General features: G+C 37.6%; 2 protein-coding genes across 5 annotated transcripts in view; both read left to right on the top strand.

Annotated features, from left to right (window-relative positions):
- Window positions 1–1856: 1856 nt before the first annotated feature.
- rbm44 (RNA binding motif protein 44) lies at window positions 1857–22559 on the top strand (the record flags this gene model as incomplete). The annotated part of the gene is made up of 18 exons (XM_079820682.1): window positions 1857–1977; window positions 2612–2666; window positions 2849–2955; window positions 3050–3124; window positions 3226–3277; window positions 13536–13666; window positions 13750–14705; window positions 14795–14856; window positions 16278–16415; window positions 18001–18166; window positions 18242–18282; window positions 19515–19605; window positions 19723–19807; window positions 19882–20016; window positions 21157–21227; window positions 21318–21391; window positions 21788–22016; window positions 22281–22559. 18 exons carry the CDS (start codon window positions 1857–1859, stop codon window positions 22557–22559), a joined length of 2868 nt encoding a protein of 955 aa, XP_079676808.1.
- A 1012-nt stretch (window positions 22560–23571) lies between these two features.
- itgb5 (integrin, beta 5) overlaps window positions 23572–24235 on the top strand; it is a 44068-nt gene continuing 43404 nt past the window's right edge. The window contains exons 1-2 of one of the 4 annotated variants that reach the window (XM_079821275.1): window positions 23572–23886; window positions 23995–24122. In XM_079821275.1, the coding sequence (XP_079677401.1) occupies window positions 23786–23886; window positions 23995–24122 (229 nt within the window). In that variant the 5' untranslated portion in view covers window positions 23572–23785. Of the gene's footprint in view, window positions 24123–24235 lie in introns of all 4 variants that reach the window. The other 3 variants (XM_079821274.1, XM_079821276.1, XM_079821273.1) reach the window with 3 other exon arrangements.

Genomic DNA, 24235 nt, shown 5'->3' on the forward strand with positions numbered 1-24235 from the left:
CAGTCCAAACATCTAAAAATTCTTAAATCAAGATGCATTTACTAGATAAGTAAAATGACATAAGATATATTTTCCTTGTTTTCTGGGGGAAAAAAAATCTAAATGAAGTGAGTTTTTGCTTAAAACAAGCTAAATTATCTGCCAAATGGGGTGAGAAAAAATATCTTACTTCTGTTTGGGACAGAAACACGATTTCAATCAGAAACTAGATTATTTTTCTCACCCCATTGGCAGATCATTTAGCTTGTTTTAAGCATAAACTCACTTAAGAAAAAATATAATTTTACTTATCTAGCAAATGCATCTTGATGTAAGAATTTTTAAATATTTAGACTAGAAAGACAAAAATACTAAATAAGAAGAGCAGTGTATCCCTTATCCTACCTGCATCAGAGTCTACACCTTGAGCGAGCGACCAAGCGCCCTAAAAAATGAAAGTAATCCTGTCTACATTAGATGCGGCGAGAGGCGACGCGACACAACAAATCTCCCCAACGTTAAACTGATAGCGCGTTATATTTCTGACGCCCTTCAAGTAGCTCGGCGGGGGAGATTGATGAGGTGGACCGAGAAGAGGCGGGGGACTTGGTTAAGTTTTTTGCGCTTTATTTGGTAATATTACAAATTAATATGAATAAAATAGTATCAGTAATACATTTTGGCGCCCCTATAGATGAGTGGCGCCCCTAGCATTTGCCTATTCCGCCTATGCCACGGGCCGGCCCTGACTTAACCTTTGAACCCACCTACTTCCCTGTAAATAACACTGCAGTCAACACAATTTTATTTCTAGCTAACTTCATGCTACAGGCTATAAGTGACTAATGCAATAGAGAAGAACACTATAAGAAATGTATGCATTCATGCAAAGAAGTTAATGGCTAGTTCCATCAACATATATTTTGCACTGTGGTCTGCTAATGACTGTTTTAGTGAAGTATTGATTTCACTTAGCAAACTGGCAGCTAATGCATACCATTTGCTTAGGGTACGTCTGTTAGTACAATGGAGCAAGACAGAGCTTAAGATGTGACATGATCTATACTGTTTATTTTGCCTTTTAAGCAGCTGTCCATCTGCTGAAACATAGAAATTAAATTAAGTGTGATCAAAATACATGCTCTAATTAATGAACTTCTGATCAGGCACTTAGCGCTTTAATCCAAACATTGATCTTTTTTGTTTGTTTTAATTGATTTATTAATTAATAACTTTTTTATGCATCAATATACGTAGGCTATATATTCTTGAAAATAATCTGAATGTAAACAGAAGGAAAATAGTGTATATTTTTCAATATATATATGTATATATATTATATTATGATCTAAATGTTTTTTGTTTTTGTTTTTATTAGCTTATTAATACAACTTTATAAATAAGCAGCAATATGTGCCTAAATCATATGGCCATCATTATGTATCATTTGATGTAGTTCGTGGTCGACTCGAGACGTAAAAGAATCGTTGAATTGTTTTTGACCGGTTCTTTGAAACTATTCGAAAGAACCGATTCGTGGAAATGCGCCATTTTTACAGTTCATGGCCATGACCTGTCCTCGTGTCCTGCTGCTTGTTTACTTTAACCGTCACAACACACAACTGTTATGGCTAGTCTAAATCATCTAGGTAATAACACAAAAACGCCAATAATAATTATTATTCTCCTGTCGTGCTTCATTGTACTGGCGCCTGTTGATCATAGACATACATGCGCAGGTGCGCTAATTATTGAGAGGGCGCTTTCTCTGAGGTGGTGGACATGCGGACACGCTTAACTGTTTAGTTGGCGATAAATAGCGATGCAAACATAGTATAACTGACTTTTTCTTTAATTGGATCTTTTAAATGTTCCAAATGTGGTATCCTCCACCTGTCGTCGTACCGTTCGTCACATATGAGGATCGTTCTGCCACAGCCATGTGGCCACTCATTCCCTTTGACCAATATGCATATAATGCAGTGAACGGTTTTGTAGGTAAGTTCGAGCCTAAAGAAGCAATACTGTCGGATTGGGGTTGGTCATTTGTGGTCTCTTTGAGTAGTAACTTAACGTTACATGACGGCCCTCTCTTTATTCCACAGTAAGTTACACCGGTTTACCAACTTTGACTTCTCCCATTTATTGAGTTTTCTTAATTTGAAAAACTCAAAACCCGTAAAACGTTTTACTACAAACTGGTTGTGGTCATATTACTTTAATAGATTATCCTAATCGTACATATTTATGAATGGGAAGTCTAGAAGAAAAAAACTCTTCTGCGTTGAAAAAAGATCGATAAACCTCGACGACATTTTGTGCCTGGCTGCGCGCGCATCTGTAACATCGAGCGCATCACATCAACGGACAACTCCTCAAAATTTGGTATAAAATGACCTGACGACAATATAGAGAAGCTATTTATGTCTCATATGTAAACTGGTTGGACAAAAATTTGTGTAATGTCTGATATAGATGCCATTAATTGACAGAAATGTAGGTTATAGAAGGGCGGTGTTCATCATTATTGTGGCTAACTTAGTTGTTCGGTAACGTTAATAACTTAACGTCACTCATTTTGCAAACCGTTTCTGTTGATCTTTTTTTCTGAATTTCTTTCACATCTCTCAAGGCTTTCACAACGATCCATTGTATACCATTGAAGGAAGGAAGTTTCTGTTGAGGAGGTAAGCAATGGTTGATCAAATTCATTTGCTTTAAACTTTCAATAAGAAATTTCACATATCATCTCTTACTCCTACAAATCAGTGTGCTTGCATTGTAAGCATTGAACTTTGAATCAGTACAATTTGAACTAAGTTACCACTGTACATTCCTCTGATGTTTAAATTAATTGTGCTTCTTATAGGTCACTTTTCGAGCTTGTCTGGGCCAATGTTTACCTGGAACTCAGTGATCCAAAGTTGCTTGGATGGTTCCAATGTTTAACAGTAGAGGACAGTACCTTAATACAACGTAGGGGCATAGAAAGGATAAAATTACCATTTATAATCCAAAATGTATGGGCAATTTTGGAAATGTATGGGAAATTGTGCTTTCTCATTGACAGAAGATGGAGGGTATCTCCCATTTTTAATGAACCACCCTGCACTTGAAGTAGCCAGACAGTACGTTTATGTGAAACGTGAGTTCAGTTGGTAAAACATTACTTGGACTATATATTTTTTTTGTCAGAGCAAGCATTCTGCATATGTAAACAAAAAAATGTATATCTTTCTAATTTAGCAAATGCCAGAAGAAACTGTGTTCCCCCTCCAACAACTATGTCATCAAACAGGTGAGTTTTAATTTTCGAGTTTGTATAATTTTTCTGTAGTTTTTTTAGTTCATAATGCTTTATTAATCATACATTTTATAACTGGTGCTAGGGATTCACCAATATTAAAGTTGGCTTGAAATGAAAATTCATAATATTTTCTAAATGCATGCTATTGATCTAATTGATAATTAATCCATGCATATGTAATTAAAAAAATAGTTTTAACTAATAAAAATGCCATTACTCAATCTTCTGGTGAAACGACTTCTCTCTGGTGACTTATGCTGAACTTCTCCAATTATTTAGTTCAGTGTTTCCCAACCTTTTTTCAGTCATGGCACCCTTTGAAAATGTTCTCCATTTTGTGGCACCCCATCGCATACGTTACGCTTGGGGTGTAATGGTACAGATTGCTCATGGTTCGGTTTGTATCACGGTTTTAGGTTCATCGTTTCGGTACAGTTCAGTATTTGCTATGTTCAGGAAAAAAAGACTACTGTCAAATAAAAATAAAGAAAATAATAAGAACAAATAATTTAAATACAAGCAGCAGCACAAATAAATACTATTGAGCAAAGATACTAATAAAATAAACTATGCTTTTCAGGTTTTTCAGGTACGTCTAACAAGTTTTCAGGTACAGAAATTGATCAAATGTAAAATAATATTGCATATTTGAGTGTATAAATTAAAGATTAGTCTGATTAAACTTACAAAAGCTATTCAATCAAGAGCGGTGAGTGATGTCCTTGTCTTTTGTTGTTTGACTTTAAACAGACAGCAGTAAAGGCTACTGCCCCTTTAAGACCTAATGCACAAATATGTGCTGTCTTTCTCGACTGTATAAAGTTTACTTAAGGCATATACAGACTATGTCTGCTAGAATACTCAAGATGGACATGTTGACATACTTTTTGTGTGAGTTTGTCCGTTCAAGAGCAAGACTTGAAAGAGAACTCAATATTTGCGCACTGTGAGACGTGTGCGCGCTTTCGGATGAGTGCACAGAGACAAATTTTCTCACAGCGTGCGCCACTTCTCATTCGCGTCTTATGGCACTACACCCGGGTGATGACGGCAAAAATGACTGGTCATATTCGAACATCCGGGTGCATATCGCATGCATTGAACAAAGTTTACAAAGAGAGAATTATTTGAAAAATGTGCATTTTTTAAAAATAATTATTTGCAGGACTTTTACACGGCACCCCTGCTCTCGTCAGACGGCACCCCGGTTGGGAAACACTGATTTAGTCCACTTAAATCGTATGGGATCAGATTCCCACCTAATGTATTGTAGCCTGGATGCCAGCCGAACTTAGCCCCGCCCACAACATTTTTACTCGGGCAGTTCGGTCTGGACTTGATCGGTAGAGAAGTAATTATGCCCGAACAGAAACTGTTCGGACCAATGAAATTGTCAGGGCGGGCTTTAGACGATGATGGACAGATGATAAACAGTAAACCCGGGGGTTCTCCGGGAAAAAAGGCATTTGGGGGTTAAAATATGTGTTATTTTGGCAGGGCTGCCTGCTAAAAATTGCATTCCTGGGTCTGTATATCACATAATTGGGGTCGCTTCAACCCGCGGACATGGCAACACAGTGCAGTTGAGTTCTGTTGACATTTGATAACTAACGTTTTGCGTCGCTCCGTTGCTCTGATTGGTTGTAGGTCTATCCAATTGAGGTCTTTACTGGTTCGGTTGAAACACGCCCCATAATCACAGCCCAACGGAGCAGTATCAGACTCAAATTCTGACTAGAATTGAGTATGACGACGTCAGGCTAAATGTATTGCGGTCACGCATCAAAAAATAATAAGCGTGAATCAAAATGTTAAAAACACATGTGAAAATAATGACGCACAAAACGGAAAAATCAATACAAAGTTAACCAGAATCACAAACAACGCAGTCACGGAAATAATAAAAATAATAAGTGTAAATCAAACTTTTAAACAAGTTTAAAATTATGTTGCTCAACTGAATCATGAATTAAAAATTATCTTAATCACTCACAATCATGTTTTCTACTCTTATTTAAAATGTTTTGTATGTCCATGCTCTTTTCTCCTTTGCTCTTGTTTCCACATTCTGCGCTTGCGTTTCCAATTGTTGCGGTTAGTTTCATGTAAATTAGGGCGGGTCTTAGCATCACCATTGGTCCACTAGTTCTAGATTGACAGCTCATCCTCTAGTCTAGCCAATCAATCGAAGAGGGAAGTTGATGTCACTCCAATGCGACTCATGCCGCAGTTCAGCCAGCCGCTGTAGAGCTACGAGTATAACATGTCCTCTATCACTATATCTGCAAGGAAATACATTATTGTATTATGAATATACTCTTAGGACTCTATTATTTTGTATGATAGACATTTTAGGGGGGCTTCTCACAATTAAAGCAGTCAAATGAACGTGATCTCTGACGCTTGGCTGGCTATAAATTTATTCATATTTCTGTGACTGTGTTGTTTGTGATTCTGGTTAACTTTGCATTGAATTTTCAGTTTTGTGCGTAATTTTAAAAATGCATGTAAAAAAATATTGATTCACGCTTATTGTTTTTTGATGTGTGACCGTAATACATTAGGCGGGAATCTGATCCCATAAACCCTGCCCCCGCAGTCGAGCAAGCAAACGTGCATTCAGATCTTCCTCCATCTAATCAAAAACTGATTGATAGAAACAAGTCTCATCCTATATATGTTTCTTTTCCATTTCACTTTGATGTACATCACAATTAGGGATGAAACGATTACCGGTTTCACGATAAACCAGTGGCGGTTAGTATCGTTTAAAATGTGATTATCACAATTTTGAAAACTTGCGGTAAATCTTGTCCAGTCAGTGTCAGTCTGGTGCTGGCGCAGCGCGCAACGCTGTTTTTGAATGAGAAGAGATGACAGTGACAGCACCGGGAGATTTTTCAGCCTTCTAAAAGGATCAAATCGCATATGGTCATATTTTGGCTTTTACAAAAGTCCTGAGGGAAACTTAATCGAAGATGGTCACCCTCAAGTAGAAAGTCGCTGTAATAGGGGGAAACACTTCAAAACTACAAACGCAAGGCAAGTGGACTTTGACCTCAATACCAAAACTACGTCTGGGAAATAATAATGCAAAGCTTGAGCTAAAGACGAACAAACAAGTTCAGACAAGACTAGGGTGACATGTAAGCGATAATAATCAGGGCTTGACATTAACAACCGCCATTTGCAGGTATATTTCGGCTGCACACGACACTAGCCACTTTGGCGGTTGAACTTATTATAGTCTTCTCAAAAGCCATCTGTTATAATCGCGTTGCGCATTATAACCAATCACACGTGTTTCTATTGAGTTTATGAATGCAATGTCTCATAATCAGAGGCGTTTCAGATTAGCCGGAGTTTTGTTCAGAGCGCGCTCTCTCTCACTGAAATCTCTCAAAGCAGAGATAAACGTGGGATGTACGCAGGAGATTCACTCATCATACAGTGGTTGACTGTTTTTGTTCTTTTTCAGCTGCGAAAATGGTTTCAAACAAACACAGCAGAACCACAGCGCATCTGATATGACTGGCATAAAGTTGGAGAATTTAGGGACCGTCTCTAAAGTTACACATAACATTGGTAACGTTATACACGTTTCTAACTTCAATAGCATTTGAAGAGAATGACTTGCAGTCATAAAACTGACTGTAAAGTGTTCATCTAGGTGTCCGGTATGATGCACACCTTTTGATATTTAATAAAATAAACTGTCAAATCATATGAAAATATGGATATGCATTATTTCACTAGGATACTGTTTGGGCTCTTACACAAAATATGCTAGATTTAAATGCGTCATAGCTGATAGAACACTGAGAATATTGCTTGAGAATATGTTTGCAGAGATAATATTAGAGATTATATTTATACCAAATTATTATTATTTATGCGTTATGCGTTGCTATTGACGACGGCCATTATAAGGAAGGAAATCCCATAGAATAGAATCTTGCTTAAAAAAGTGCATAGAGCTGCTTGATTTATTTGTTGTTTGTTGATTTTCATATATAAAACTTGTTGAATTGTTTTAAGTGTGTGCATCTGAAAACAAACTTTCATCTCAATTGAACAAAACCGTGATAATATTGATAACCGTGATAATTTGGGTCACTATAATCGTGATGTGAAATTTCCATACCATTTAATCCCTAATATTATGATGTTGATAAGACATCAATGATTTTAATGTTTTGGCTGGTAACCAATAGCAGCCATAACCAATTTTAAAATTCTGTATTTAATTTAAATAAATAAAGGGATCCCTGAAAAATAAAATCTGTAATTTTAAATGTTAAAAGTGAATTTAGGAATCACATTATAACGTACAGTGTGATGAATAGATATTCATTTTAAGATTTGCTAAATACTACATTTAATGTTTTATGCAGTTTCAGGGCTCGACATTAAGCCTGTTAACGTGCTTGTCCTTTGGACAAGTAAATCTGTCATTCACTTGTCAGAGTAAAAAATGTGCTTGTCCGGAAATTTTTATTTTATTACTTTTTTTGTGTGTGTAACTTATTCTGAAGCAATATTCTCACCAGTGTTCAATCAGCTTTGACATATTTTAAATCGGCATATTTGTGATATTTTTACCTTCTATAAAGGGCATTTTTTCCCCATAATCTTATTAAATATAGGCTATGCTTCAGCTTTAATTTTATATTCTTAAATTTGATCAATAAATTAAACTAGATTAAGACACTATGGGGCTGTTATCAATCAAATTAAATAATTTATACTGAAAAACAACTGTATTAAATAATGTTGAGGTTGTTGTAAATATTTTTTGAATATACAAATAAGAAAAGTTGGAAAGAATGTTTAAACATGAAACTAAACTGCCAGTAGGTGGCGGCCGGTGACCGTCTTAATGAGTGAGTCATTGAGTCGATTCGTTCAAATGGCTGATTCATTCAAGAATTAGGCGTTTGTTTATGAATAGTTCATTGAATCTTTGATTCAACCGATTCGTTCAAAACGCTGAATCATTCAGTAACACACTGTTGCTGTGAGATGCGTTATGGTTCTGCTGTGATCTTTGTCTGGAACTATTTTTGCTGTTGAAATAGAACAAAAACAGTCAATATTGCATCTAAAATATAAGCGATTTGATGTTAAAGGGTTAGTTCACCCAAAAATGAAAATTCTATCATTAATTACTTAGCCTCATGTCGTTCGACACCCGTAAGACCTCCGTTCATCTTCAGAACACAAATGAAGATATTTTAGTTGAAATCTGATGGCTCTGAAAGGCCTCCATTGGCACAATGCACTTTACACTCTCAAGACCCTTAAAAGGTACTAAAGACGTCGTTACAAAGTCCATCTCACTACAGTGGTTCTACAATAACTTTATGGAGTGACGAGAATAGTTTTTGTGCGCAAAAAAACCCTAAATAACGACTTGTATAGTGATGACGATTTCAAAACACGGCATCATGAAGCTTCGATGCGTTATGAATCAGTGAGTCGATTCAGCAGTTTGGATCGCCAAATTTCAGCAGTTTGGCGGTTTGACATGCGATCCGAATCATGATTCGACTCACTGATTCATAACGCTTCGAAGCTTCATGATACCGTGTTTTGAAATCGGTCATCACTATATAAGTCGTTATTTAGGGTTTTTTTGCGCACAAAAACTATTCTCGTCACTCCATAAAGTTATTGTAGAACCACTGTAGTGAGATGGACTTTGTAACGACGTCTTTAGTACCTTTTAAGGGTCTTGAGAGTGTAAAGTGCATTGTGCCAATGGAGGCCTTTCAGAGCCATCAGATTTCAACTAAAATATCTTAATTTGTGTTCTGAAGATGAACGGAGGTCTTACGGGTGTCGAACGACATGAGGGTAAGTAATTAATGACAGAATTTTCATTTTTGGGTGAACTAACCCTTTAATGAATTATTTATGGAACTGTCATATAAAATCAGTGTCACATTTTAAATCGTGATGGTATTCAACAATGGGAAAACAGCACTCTTGGTAATGTGAGGTTGCAACTGTATCATATGTTATAAATATAAATAAACTCCAAATTTTTTACTGCAGTGTGTTAACTGAGTTTCTCTGTGTGAGCGGCGCACATTTGTTTTGATTTCTCCTCAAGAGGCTGCGCGAGCGTCAACAGCACAACCCTGTTACCATCAGTTCATTATACATTATATTAGGGATGCACGATATATCGGCAACATATCGTTATCGGCCGATAAATGATTATTTTTGATGTTATCGTTATCGGTCCAATAAGAAAATTTGACCGATATAGTCAAGCCGATAGATAATGTATTATTTCCTTCAGCTGAGACGGACGCGCTGTCCACCATGATGGGTTTGAATTGCTCTAAATATGTTTGGAATCACTTCGAAAAGGAAAATACAGTTATGTGCAACATGTGCAGCGCAAGTCTTCTATAATCTATATAAAATGATAATGAGAATAGAATAGGCTGTAAAAGAGCGGTGTGTTTCAGCGCGTTTGTTGAGGGAAGAGCGCGCCCACGGAGTTACACCTTCATGACGAGCACAGTCAAGTTCGCTTGTGCATTCACAGCCTTTTGTGCCATTGTAAGTTGTAATATTATATTTATTATTATTCTGTGTATGTAATATCATATAGGATGCGTTTGGTTGAGTAAATAAACGATGCAGTAAAGCACTTCCTTGTACCGGTCTTTAGCTTCAGCGCGCGCCCACGGAGTTACACCTTCATGACGAGCACAGTCAAGTTTGCTTGTGCATTCACAGCCTTTTGTGCCATTGTAAGTTGTAATATTATATTTATTATTTTGTGTATATAATCCCATATAGGATGCGTTTGGTTGAGTTAATTAACGATGCAGTAAAGCACTTCATTGTACCGGCGCGCGCATTTCAAACAGAAATGCACAGCATTAATAACTACTGGGACTGTCCTATACATAACACTGCAATGAGAATATTTCTGTTATAAAACGTAGTGAATTCTCTGGGTTTAATTGTTTTTCAGCGCGCTGTTGTGGGAAGCGTCAACAACGCATTCTGACCAGCACAGTCAAGTTCGCTTGTGCATTCGCGTCATTTTAAGCATATGTAAGTCGTAATATTACGTTTTTGTAGTATAAACATCTGATTAAAGTCATATAGGATGTGTTTCGTTAAGTCAATAACCCGCAGTGCTTCACTGTACCGGTGATCATCTTCAGTTTCAGCGCGCTCTCAAACAGGGGAAGAGCATCCACAGGAGTTATAACCCTTCACCTATGCGTGATTTTGTGCTAATATAAGTTGTAATATTATATTTATTTTGTATAAATATCTGATTGTACTCATATATGATGCGTTTAGTTGTTAATTAAACTTCTAAGCGCTTCAGTTTATGGTTGTTCGTTCATTCTCTCCAGCTTCAGCGCGCTCTCAAACAGCAACATTATTCCTAATAGACTAGACTAATATTACAGATGTTTACTATTACTGTAATATTAAACTTTTTTTTTTTTTCAAAAACACAGAAGCATTATTTTTTATAATTAGCACTTTTATTGTTCTCGTATCATTTCCATCAACAATATGGTTTGATTAAAACCATTTCTTTATCGTCTGTGCGGAGGTTATTTCATGCACTTGCATTCTGATTCTTTATTATGCAGCCTAAGTAATGCTGTTCAATTACTTGTTTGCATTATTTAGGTATATTATTTTTATTTTTTAGACAATATAATTTTTGGTAACATTTTACAAATAAGGTCTCATTTTATTAATGCATTAACTATCATTAACAAACAGAGAGCAATAACCTTTGTTTCTTTTAGTAATAAAATGTTTGTGTTTTGTAACAGTCCATTCACAGTTCATACCTAATGTTAAAAGACACAACTTTGGGTCTGAATATGTTGAGATTAACATGAACTAAAATTAATAAATCCTGTTGAAGTATTGTTCATTCATTGTTGGTTAACTTATACTAACCAAAATTAAACCTTATTGTAAAGTGTTAAAAAAAAATATTTGGCCATAGGAGTGTAAAATTAATTTGAAAAGGTAAGGAATCTCACACTGGTTCAAATAGGCTACTGTAGTGTATAGGTTTGATTTATGTTGAAGTGTTTGGGACATGGCTTTTAATGGTGAGCCTTTTGTTTTTGTAATCAGGCTCTCAGAGTTTATTAAAATTTGTATTAAGATTTATCGGCCAATATATCGGTTATCGGCTTTCAAATATTAAGAATTATCGGTTATCGGTATCGGCCAAAATGTTCATATCGGTGCATCCCTACATTATATATTATTATTCACTGTCAATCGCCACTTACACTAATGAATGCAGAATCATTCTTGCATTTTTGTGATTCCCTAGTTATTTTTTGTTATTTACGTTTTAATCAGCTTGTTCGGTCGGGCAAGTAAAATTCTTTCACTTGCCCCTTCAAAAAAATCCACCTGTCCCAGACAAGCATTAATGACGAGCCCGGAGTCTGTTAGTTCACCTCACCTCCCGATCCAAATCGTTCTTTCTTTTGTCACATTTAAACATATCTGTTCCCTAGAAAGATTAATGCACCTCTCGTGTCTTCGGTTCGAGTCATTAGTTCCGTCATCATGTCTGATCTGGGCCGTGACAGCCTCATATGCAATGCACGCAGTGCGGAAACAGAATTGATTAGTTCACCTCTCGAGTCTTCGGGTACGAGTCTCGTTGTTTTGTCACGTGAGCGCGTCCCGGTTCAGTGTCTCGCAACATGTACAACATTACATTCATATTATTGCCTGCATGTTGTAATTTATTTATTATAAACAGAGAGCAATTCCAATAGGGTCCTCACACCATCGGTGCTTGGGCCCTAATTATAAAATTATCAGAAGATATGTGCAATAAACCTTTGTTATGCCTATCCATTCTAACCAAACCAATGTGTCTTCATAGGAAAATCAATTAAAAAACTGAACCAAACAAACAAAAAACTATGCACTTGTTTGTAAGGAAGGTTGTGAATGAACTAATTTCTGAATCCAACATGGCTGTCACGTGACAAAAGAACGGGACTTGTACCCGAAGGCTCGAGAGATTAACTAATCTTTTCTGTTTCTGCATTAAGCCTATGGGGACTTGAACGAACGACTCAAACCCGAAGACTCGAGAGGTGAACTAATCTTTTCTGTCTCTGTCTATTATTCTTCTTTTCCGAAATTAATCGCATTTGAGGGCCTAAACATGCTCGAAAACTCATTAAACTTTGCATGTGCGTCAGAAGTGATGAAAATTTACATCTGATATGGGTTTCAGAATTAGGTATGCCAAAATGGCTTGATAGTGCCACCTACAAAATTTAAATTAAGCGACATTCGCGTTACGTTTCACGCACAAGTATGAAATTCGGTAGACAAATGTAACATCCCAATACCTACAAAAAAAGTCCCTGGGAGCAAAATCTGAAAACCCATCAGGAAGTGATATATTTTGCCATTTCCAGACTTTGTACTGTAACAAACTCCACCTAGAGATTTGATCAGATAAACATCATATTTGGTCAGTCTAATCTAAAGGCCTTTGCGACATTAAATTGCGAAAATCTTGAGTTTTCGCTGAAGGTTGTGTACGTGGCGGCCTGACAAAATTCAATGTTTCGCCATGAAACAGGAAGTTGTTGTAACTCGAATATACAATGACCAACCTGCCCCAAACTTTACATGTTTTATTGTCCTGGCCTGAAGACATTTACATGACAATATTAAGTTAGTCATAGTGCCACCTGCTGGCAACAGGAAATGGCATGCTTTACACTGTAATTCACTCCCTGAAACGCATTTAAATATGCAACGAAGAACCAAACATGCTAGAAACACATTAAATCATGCAACACTTGGCTAAGTCCTAATGTATACGATTAATGCCACGAAACAGGAAGTTGTTGTAACTCAGGTATACAATGTCCGATCTGCCCTAAATTTCACATGTTGAGGAGAGTCCTGCCCTGAACACATCTACATGACAGTATTCAGTTATAGTAATAGTGCCACCCATTGGCAACAGGAAGTACTCGAAATATGCTATTGAGTACTAAACATGCTAGAAACATTCTAAAACATGCTAGCATCACTTAGATGAATGCTAAAACATGCTATTATCGTCATGAAACTGGATGTTGTTGTAACTCAAGCATACAATGTTTTATCTTCCTCAAACTTCACGTTTGATAAGTACATTGAGATGTGGCCGATATGTAGAGGCAGATATATCTATATCTGATATATCTATATGTTTTAGGTCAGTGTACCCAACATTTTATGGTGCATTTTGGTGTCAAAACTGTAGGACCAGTTGTCCTTTTGGTACCAAGAAGTGCAGACGTTGTGGCATTCACATTGCAATTTCAGAGGACAAAGTCTGTTTGTCAGGTAAGGTGACATGTTTGAGTCCTGCCATAGACTTTTGAAAATTCTCTAGCAGCTAAAATACTAATTATTACTTTCTTGTTTAGAGAATGAGCAACAACTTGAGCTGCTGCCAAACAGTGTAAAAGAAGAGCTGAACGTCTTAACTGCCCAAAGTGACGGCACAAAGCAAAATATGAATTTTGGGTGCATGCAGAGTACCCTAAACACTCAAAAAGCTGGACAGAGGTATGATAGGAGCCCTGCTGCACAGTCTCCTTCGTACAGCAAAGGAATGTGTCCCCATGCCCAGTGCCTGTCTCAGCTGTGGGAAGAAGTAGAGAACAGGGAGGACACCAAACACTTCAAGGACACAACAGCTCAGGCAAGCTTCTCCCTTGATGTGGAGCTAGACAAGCAAAATCAGGTTCAGAGGAATGACTATATCCAAAATGACCAACACCAATTGTATGATCGAATGGAAAAAGCAGATGATCACAATCTGGACCAGGAAGCAGTGCCAGAATACTACAGTTTCAGTAGCACCAGCTTAGACAACACTGTATGGAGCGATGGCAGCCGAAGTACAGAGGCAGGCTACAATGACTCAATCATGGCCACCAAAGGCAGTACAGAACTGTCAGATGAAACGTCAGATGCCGCCATGGCCAGTGCCACTTCTGCAAACTCCACTGATTGTTTCTCTTGTCTCAGCAATTCTTTCAATCTGGCTGATGAGTCAGGAGACAATCATGAAGACCTGCAAAAGAAGCAGGACTCGAGATATGAGCAACCCTTAGAGGAGATCAATGTAGGATCTTCCAAATGTGGTGCTTCAGTTTCTGTGGATCAAATAATAGATGCCTGTGGTGATTTCAGAGCCTGCTTCACATCTACATGTGCAACAGAGGTTGGTCAGATCTTCCAGGTGGAAAACGTTGACACTGACACTGACTTGCTAGCTGTCAGCCATGAGAAAGATACACAAACTGTGCAAATGGCCACATCTGAAAAGAACACTATTACTGAAGTCTACATGTCTGACTTGGATGTCCTCACAGAGGTATTGTATATTTGTGCGCCTAATGGAACGCTTGGAGTTGTGATCTTTTCAAATGAGTTGTGAATGATATGCTGATCATTTACTCCTAGGAATTCATAAAACTTAAGGAGACGGAGAAGGAGCTGAAACAGCTAAGGAGTAGAGAGGCAAGGTAATGTACTAAAAGGGTTAGTTCACTCAAAAACCCTTGAGACTTTTGCTTGTCTTTTAAAAGATATTATTAATGAAACCTGAGAGATTTCTGTTCCTCCATTGAAAGTCTATTCCACCAAAACTTTAACGCTTCGAAAACTTCATAAAGCGAATGTATGCTCTGTGTTGATCAATATTTAAATAATTATTTTGATTTAACTTTTACAATAATGACACTGAGAAACACTAAAAATATATTGTGAAAAGTGTAAAATGTTGTCCAAACTACTTTAAGCTACATAACATCCGGGGATTTGGCTTTCTGAGACTTCAAGCGCCCCCTTGAGGAAGTCAACTTTGTCAAGTCAAGTAACCTTTATTTATATAGCGCTTTTTACAATGCCGATTGTTTCAAAGCAGCTTCACAGTGTTAGACAGGAAAATAATGCAACAGAATTTGATTTGGCTGTACAGCCGCTCTGGAGAAAACTGATTTCAATTATCATATAGTGACAAGGCAGATCAGTAATTTAGTTAAACATTTATTTGAATATTTAGTGTCCCTAACTGAGCAAGCCAAACCAAAGGGGACAGTGGCAAGGAACCAAAACGCCATCAGGTGGGATAATGGGGGAAAATAAACCTTGAGAGAAACCAGGCTCAGTCAGGGTGCCAGTTCTCCTCTGGCCAATTAACAAACAGTGTATGATTATGATTCTGGCAACATTACAGGTCAGAAGTCATATTAGATCGGAATATTCGAAAGATCGGAGTCATCACGCCGGAGATCGGTTTATTGAGGGTGTTGTGTCGATGAGGCAATTATTAGATAAGAATATTTGAAAGATCGGAGTCATCACGCCAGAGACGGGTTTATTGAGGATGCCGTGTCGATGAGGCAATTATTAGATAAGAATATTCGAAAGATCGGAGTCATCACAACGGAGACGGGTTTGAGGATGTCATGTTGATGAGGCAATTTCAGGGGGGAGTCTAATTGACACTGTCTCTGCAGACACTTCAGGGATGAGTTGGTCATGTCTAGGCGCAGGTCCACCATCTGATCTGGATACGGCCCAGATCCGACTGACTGCAGTAAACCTCGGGATAAACAGAGAGACTAACATTAGCGTAGATGCCATTCTTTTTATGATGTAACGAGTACATTAGGTGTTATGGGAAGTGTTCCCTCTTCCGGCTGACCTAGATAATGATGCAATCAATCATTTAACTGATTTGAATAATATAAATAAAAAATATTTTGTGCGTATATGTAATTCTTTTGTATTACAGTTATTAGCTTTGTGAAACGGTGCTCCAGGCTTTGTCCATGTACTGTCTGCATCAAAACATTTTTTTTTTTTTTTTTGAAGCAACGCATTTTAAAATGTCAAGTTTCATGTGTCTTCTCAGTCCAAGTCCTGGTGGTAACCACTGCAGGAGAGTCTGTGGGTGTGACTGTGGCCCTCGAGTGAGAAGAGCAGAGCTGCGTCTTCTTGCTCTTCAGTTTGTCATGTGCCAACAGCACTGCTGGAGGCGCTACTTCACCTCTCCACTGGGTGAAAGTGCTCATCTGGGGTAAGAGATTGCTCAAGGAAGAATTTGTATTAAAGGAACACTACACTATTTTTGAAAATAGGCTCATTTTCCAACTCCCCTTAAGTTTTACCGTTTTTGAATCCATTCAGCCAATCTCCGGGTCTGGTGGTAGCACTTTTAGCATAGCTTAGCATACATCATTGAATCAGGCGCTGCGTAATATCATTGCACCGCTGCACCCATGGTACGGCAGCATAGTTCCTTGATTTTTACGCAGGAATGAGAGTATAGTTCCTAGCCATATCGGCCTAGAAAATCGCAACTTTTCATTTTCCATCGGTCATAGAACACGATGTAACCACAGTAGATGTCAAGTTTTAAATAGGAAAAATATCGAAACTCTTTGGTCATTTTTTTTAGCAAGATGCTAATGGTCTAATCAGATTCAATGAAATATGCTAAAAGTGCTATCGCCAGACCCGGAGATTGGCTGAATGATTCGAAAGTGGTAAAACTCAACTGTTTAAAGGTCCTTTCACACTGGACGTGATTTTGACGCGCGAGTTATTCGCGCGATGGTTTTATTTTTTGATCAGCTGTTTGTGTAATGAGTGCTTCCACACCGAACGCGAATGTGCTGTGGCGAAAAAACGATGTTTATTTTTTTTGTTTCGATGTCGTTTTTTTTTTTTTTTTTTTTTTTTTTAACACTCGCAGCGACAGAAAGGCTTAAACCAATCAGATACAAGGAAACAAAGGTCACGAAATATCCAGTTGATGTTATTAGCTATTCAATGAACATTAACCTTTGCCAGGTATCGCATTTCTCATGAGATTACAGCTGTACAGGTGTACAAATGCAGATGTTTGCCCACTGTAGGCTACAGACAACGATAACATAACCTTTTGAGTTAAAACTCGTTGATTTTTTTTCTAACCTAATCGTGTCCGCGACTATGGAAAGTGAATCTGTTTCCATCAGTACGACTGTGGCACTTAAATGTTTACATTGTGACTCAACTGGAAACACAACTGGAAACAGCTGCTCCGGATCGATTGGTTCCTGAAGTGTGTGTATGTCTCGTCAGATGCGCTGCTACTGTCTCTCTCTCGAGCTCCACAAATTGTCCCACGGACATTTGAAGTAAGTGCGGAACCGGCCATGATAAAGTTTTAGCTCCTGTAGAAGATTAGCATGATACTCCCCTTCAGACTCTATGTTCTTTAAGACTGGGTGCACCCAAAACCTTCTTCTGTCTTTTAAATTAAATGAGAAGCTCGTCTTCACTGGATGATGAAGTTTCCGTGTTTTCTCAGCTGTCGTCACGAATGTTTTGGAATGTTGGAGCTCTGAAACGTCACAGACATCGAAAACTCGCGTCGCGGCTGATGTGAATGGTTTTGACGCGAACTATTCGCACACGAAATATTCGTTTTTCCGCTCCGCTTTTTCGTTCTGCGTCCGGTGTGAAAGGGCCTTAACTCTAGGGGACTTGGAAAATGAGCCATTTTCAAAAATAGTGGAGTGTTCCATTAAGAGAATTCAATATTTTTCTATTGAGGTATTCTATCCTAACTTTAAGGTCAGCTATTTATTTTTGTTTGTTTTTTGTATGTAATTCAGTACTGAGGCACTGCCGGACAGCATAGCAGAAACTCTGAATACACTACAGAAAGATTACAATGAGATGAGGAGACTGATTCTGGCAGGCACCCCTCTGGATGACCTTAAGCCCCTGTCAGTAGACTCTGAAAAGATAACTACAGGGACAAACTACAGCCCAGCATCGGTATGACAATGTTTTTAAATTTGGAAATGTATTGTATCTGAAATATAAGCAGTAGGTAATAAGATCTAATTTCAGGTGCTTGAGGCCCATTTAGACTCATTTGACAGTCCAGGAAGGTAGGTGGTCATGATTTGTCAAATAAATATCATTAAAAGTAACCTTTTCACATAAATTGTAAATTTTCTAGCAGTTTCCCCTGGTATTAGTTCATTTGAATGCTGAAACATAGTGCTGCCACATTTCACTTCACAGCCAGGATGTTCAGTCAATTATTTGCTAGATTTTCAAATCAAAAACTGGAAATATCTGCACACATGTATATGCTATCATTCAAAAGTTTTGGGTCAGTAAGATATATGTGGAAAATGTGTACTTTTTATTTTAATGAATAAAATCAAAAGTGACAGTAAAGACATGTATAATCTTACAAAAAGATTTCTATTAATAAATGCTTTCTTCAAAATTCTTTTGAACTTTTTTACTCATCAGAGAATCATGGAAATCCACAAAAATATTAAACTGCACAACTGAACTGTTTAACATTAATGATAAAACTGGTCATCAAATCAGCATATTAGTGTGATTTCTGAAGGATCATGTGTCACTGAATTAATAATGCTGAAAATTCAGCTTTGCCATTACAGGAATAAATTACATTTTAAAATGTAGTAAAAAAGAAAACTGTTATTTTAAATGTAATAATATTTCACAATATTACTCTGGGTTTGTATGGTCATGAAAAACCTAGGAAAAGTCATGGAAAATAAATAAAACCAGAAAGTTTTGAAAAGTCATTAAATTTTCACATCTTGTGACATAATGTTTTCTGCGTGGGGTAACGTCTTGCACAGTTGCAGCTTATTTTGTATTAACACTCAGGCACTCAGTTTGTATTGTACAACTCCGGTAATTTGATGCTGTAAATTTGAACAAGTATTTTACATGCGTACATAGATGCTTCATTGAATGGTTGGTCATGAATATTTGCATCAAAAGTCATGGAAATGTATTGATAATTTTGAATAAACCTTGATTACTGGTTTGCTGTATTTTTGAACAAATACATGCAGACTTGGTAAGAAAAAGAGACTTCTTTTAAAAAAATTATAAAAATCTCACTGACCCCAAACTTTTGAACAGTTGTGTAGATGAATAAATGTATTAATGACACCGTTTCGGATTCCATTTTGCCCCCCCCCCATAGAATCAGTATGTCTGCCTTTGCATTAATGCACATCACACTATTGATACACTGAATTTTTATAGTTTAATACATGTGAAAAGGTTAATGTTTGTGTATGACCTCATACATGTTCAGAAGTGCAATGTATTCTATGATTTTGCGTAGTACCATTGCAAGTGGTCACAAAGTGGATGAAGAAAGTGAAGAGATGAGAGCACTGAACACTGAAGTTTGTCAGGACACTGAAGCTGCTCCGGTAGTTAATTCACATACTTCCAATTATTTGATAATTGTGACGAATCAATAATTGTACATGAAATATGAATCTGTTACATTTAGAATAGTTAGTACAATATTTGTCCTCTCTGAATAGGATGAAGCAAAAGGTGATGGCAACAAGAGCGATAAAGTGGTCTCTTCACACAAGAAGCCAGGAACTTCCACTGAGACAACCCCTGGTATGAATATCAGATTGAAGAAAGAGCAATAAACAGGAATCGATTTACAGTGTTTTATATACATGCTATGGTAGGTGCCATCAAGGATCCAAGTGGCAGCGACGCTTGGTTTGATGCAGAGGAGGAACTTGGGTCTCCAAATCAAGATGGAAAAACGGAGAAACCGAATGAAAAGAGGGAAAGTATGAACTACAAAAGAGAGCAAAAAGGTGCAGTAGGTTAATTGAAACTATGAGTGACAGCAGAGGTGTCTTGCCCATTGAAACTGAGGGCACGTGCCCCCTCAGATTTTTGAGCCAAATGAATTTGAATGCAACTTCCAAAAGACAAACAATATTTTTAAATTGTATTATTAACTCTTTGAAGCGTATGATCACACCGGTGTAAATTAGAATGTTCAGTGCATCACATGATCAACTGCTAAATTCAAATCTGTGTGCGCGCTTTGGCTGGCACTGCCAGAGACGGACGCGCTCAGCTTGTCATATATCACAGCTATTCAGTGTTTTCAACCACATAAGGTTTATTTTAGGTTTCTGACATTTAAAAACACATAAGCACTAGCAAGACAATACATTTATAGTTTGTAAAATCCACACTGATTTATGGAAGCGGCAATAATCCTTTCAAATATATATATATATATATTTTTTTTTAATTTTATACCTTCTACACATTGTGTAAAGTTGACTCTAATCTTAGAATATTGTAGGTACAAAATGAATAGTGCCCCAAAGTTGTCATCTTTGGTGATTTTCTTTTCGAGTTTTTATGCCATGTCATAGTCTAGGCGATTCGTGCAAAACCATAGTTTTTCGCGTGCAGCTGTTTGGGGGGAGACCGTCCAAAATTGTACAACATTTTAAGCCTTCTGTTAAAATGACATTTATTGATTGACTGAACATAGCGTACGTTAAGTTTGCTGTACAACACAGCGATAAGGTGCAGTTTGCCTTGCTGTATCAGTGCTTATATGCTCTAAATGTGTTTGTTTCTATAAGCTATAAAATATATGGAAGACTGAATGAGGGAGGACTTTTTTGCCTAATATTCTGGAATAGCAACAGTAAATGCATTAATGTATTCTGCTTCGATAATTCAAAATTAGCCTATAATTGGATGTGATGATATTGCAGTTATTACAGTGAAAGCTAAAGTAAAGTTTTATTATAAATAATAATTGTTATTTTTAGTTATTAAACCCCCAGTGGTGCCCCCCAAAAAATACTAAATTCATGACACCCCTGAGTGACAGTGATGTCTAGTGGATCGCTTTCTTTTTTCAACAATGCTCATTGGCTGATTGATTTGGTTGAGTAAATAATCTTTGATAAGCTACTTTTTTACAGGGACTGATGGGGATGAGTTGAAACAAAGTTCCCTCTTGTGCATTACATGCTTGCCAGACAATGTCACTGAGGTAGGTTGCCCACAAATGTAAACTTTCCAGTAAAGTTAATTATGGCCTCCAGAGGGCAGCAGACACCACTAAATGTTATATTTTCTGTAGCATGAAGTGCTGCTTTGGTTTGAGAAGTACAATGCCACAAATGTGTGCATCTCCACTTTCAGCAACAATATGAGGTAAGCATTCCCTTAACGTGTTGCATTTATCCAACATATGCCCACAAGCTGAGATTAAACACTTGTTCAAAGTTATAAAATAGCAATCCACACCACCATCCCTTTAGGTTTTTGGAGTTTGTTTTCAAATTAAATATTATTATCTGCATTACACTATCTCTAGACACTGTTTACCAGTATTTAAATGTTACCAACTGTTTTGATTACATGTTAACTGAACTAGTATGATAACTCATAATCTCATTTTACTGTGCAATGACAAGAGCTTACAGTTTTACACCCAAACTGATGGTTACAGTTCTTAAACTGACAGTAGCATACTTTACTATACTTAGGCTTTCAAACATCATTACAGATCATAATTAATGAACTGCAATCTTGTCTGTGCTTATGTAGGGCAGCTATTGTTTATCTCAGGAGCCCCAGCGATGCCAAGGCAGCAGTTGAAGATCTGAATGGGCGCTCCCTCCAAGGTCACACGGTCCAGGTGAATCAACTCCATCTGCCTGCTTTAGCTGAGCCTACGCGGAGCGATCAGTCTCAAAGCACCTCAGAAACCTATAAAGAAGAAACTGCAGGGCATGGACTGGGACCAAAGGGCGTAACCCACAGTTCACAACATGGAGTAAGTATGAAGTGGCAGGCTATTTAGTAAGTTTGCTGTGTCCAGAAATAGTTAGTGTTCAGTCACTGGTAAGGGATTTTAATAGGCTATTTAATTCCTTGAAATGCAGTTTACCAGGCAGGCTACAATTTGATTCCAATGTTTTGGAATTATAAATTATTATATTACACAGAATGACAGTTTCTTTAAATGATTGCTAATTCCAGACTTTTGATTTTCTGTTCCAAAACCTTAATATCTGTCATGCGTATGTTTTTGTCTCAGGGTCCGCGCTGTAGTGTGGACAGGTTGACCAATGTGTGCGACTCGCCTACAGCCTCTGGTACATGTGTGCCACAGCACTACGCCACCATGGGAAGCTTTGACACAATCATGGCCCGGCTATTGGAGCGCCACCCAAATGTAGGCCGCCAAAGGATCGTGGATGCCCTGCTGGAACTGCGGGCCAAGCATCAGGGCTTTCTCAGTGGCCTTCCATTGAGATCTATAGTGGATATGACCTCTGAGCTTCTGACACAGGCCTCTACCCCCACGTGTATTTGAGTCTGCTGCTTTAATCAGCAGTTAAGGCTTTGTAAATAGTTTCCTGACCAGTATGACTGGATTTCAGTTGTCTGTTCCATTTTAGCAACAAACCTTTATGTACAACCGTTTTGTTGTATTTCTTTGTTTGTAAAACCTCTTTGAGTTGAACACCAATCCTGGAAATGGAGGAATTAATAAGAGCTTTTGAATTTCAGGTTTTTCAGGTTTTTAGCTCTGCTATTACCAGAGTTATGACTTGTATAACAACATATATACGTTTCCTTATGTTTCTTCAATAAAACAATTTTTCCTGAGAATTCTTTAATGGTTTTATTAGTGCAAGCCCAGGCTCAGTGTAGAACTAAACAATTTTAAATGTGAAAATGTCAAGCCAGGTGTGCTATCTTTGTTGTATTTTGCATTTGTAAAATTGGTCAGTGGTGAGGGAACCGTTTTTATACCTCTGGTGAAAAAAAAAAAACCCAGAACAGCTTCATATTCTTTGAGCTACCTAATACTTTAACAGCTCTCACTGCGGAACAGGTGGTGATGTAATTAGTGATGGTCACATGACTGCTGACTCTGCTGGATGAACTTTCCAAGCCAGATCTTAAAGGACTTCGATATTTAATGTACTACTGACGTATCAAAATACTTATGAAATTAGATTTTGAGCTTTGTGTAAGCTCCAAGATATATTTTTCCTGATTTGACAGTTTAAAGTGAGATATATTGATTTATATTTAAGAGCATCTCATAATTGATAGGTCCATAACAAAGAACCCGCACTGGTTACTATGACCATCTAATTAAAGGGTTAAGTTTATTTTATGCCGTTTTCTCCCTCATACACGACTATCGCCGTCCTTCTCCTGATTGTTATTTTCTTTGATTTGTAACGAAATTTGAATGACCTGTTCACGGTCCAATCGGAGCATGCTTGGAAGTCGCCCCTACTAGCCAATCCCAGTTGCAGGGGGCGGGACTTGTCTGAAAACTGATTGGGAAAAAACGTCGCGTCTTTTCTCCTATGGGCGGAGTTTTAAGTAATGTGTGAGGGACGCGCCAGGCACTAAACTATTGAACTTTTACGCCGAAAACAACCGGAGGATTGACAAAAACAATCCTGTCCATGAAGTTTAAATGTTCTTGAGACTGAAGATTTGAAGCCCGGTATGGATACAGTGCAGGCTGAATTATTGCACTGGACCTCGGACAGAGTGCGACAGTAACAATAACTTCGAATGTGGATTATTGTTCAGATTGCAGTAACGTTATCACGCCTCGGATTTCACTCATGTGTTTACCAATGCTGTTCTCTGCACTGGACGCTAACTTCAGCCATGTATGTACCGCTGTGATGTGGAGAGGATGGACAAAGAGAAGATTTCAGTCACTCACGATATAAATAATACGACATAAAATAATATAATCTTTTTGTACAACTGGACAGAAAAACTCCTTTGGTGTTGAACGGGGTTTGGATTTTTCAAGGAATAATGTGGAAACGTTGCCCATTTACACGTCACCCGGCTCTTCTAGTTTACATGGTCTTGGAAATATTTATTCACAGCGTCAATGGTAAGTTAAGAATAAGTGCAGTGTTTAGTGAAAGCACAATGTCATCGGTATTCAACTCAAAACGCTTAGACTACTTTCGTTTAGACAAATGAACTTGTCTCTCTGGAGGACCA

Source organism: Gobio gobio (genome assembly GCF_949357685.1).
Source record: "Gobio gobio genome assembly, chromosome: 7".
Taxonomy (NCBI): domain Eukaryota; kingdom Metazoa; phylum Chordata; class Actinopteri; order Cypriniformes; family Gobionidae; genus Gobio; species Gobio gobio.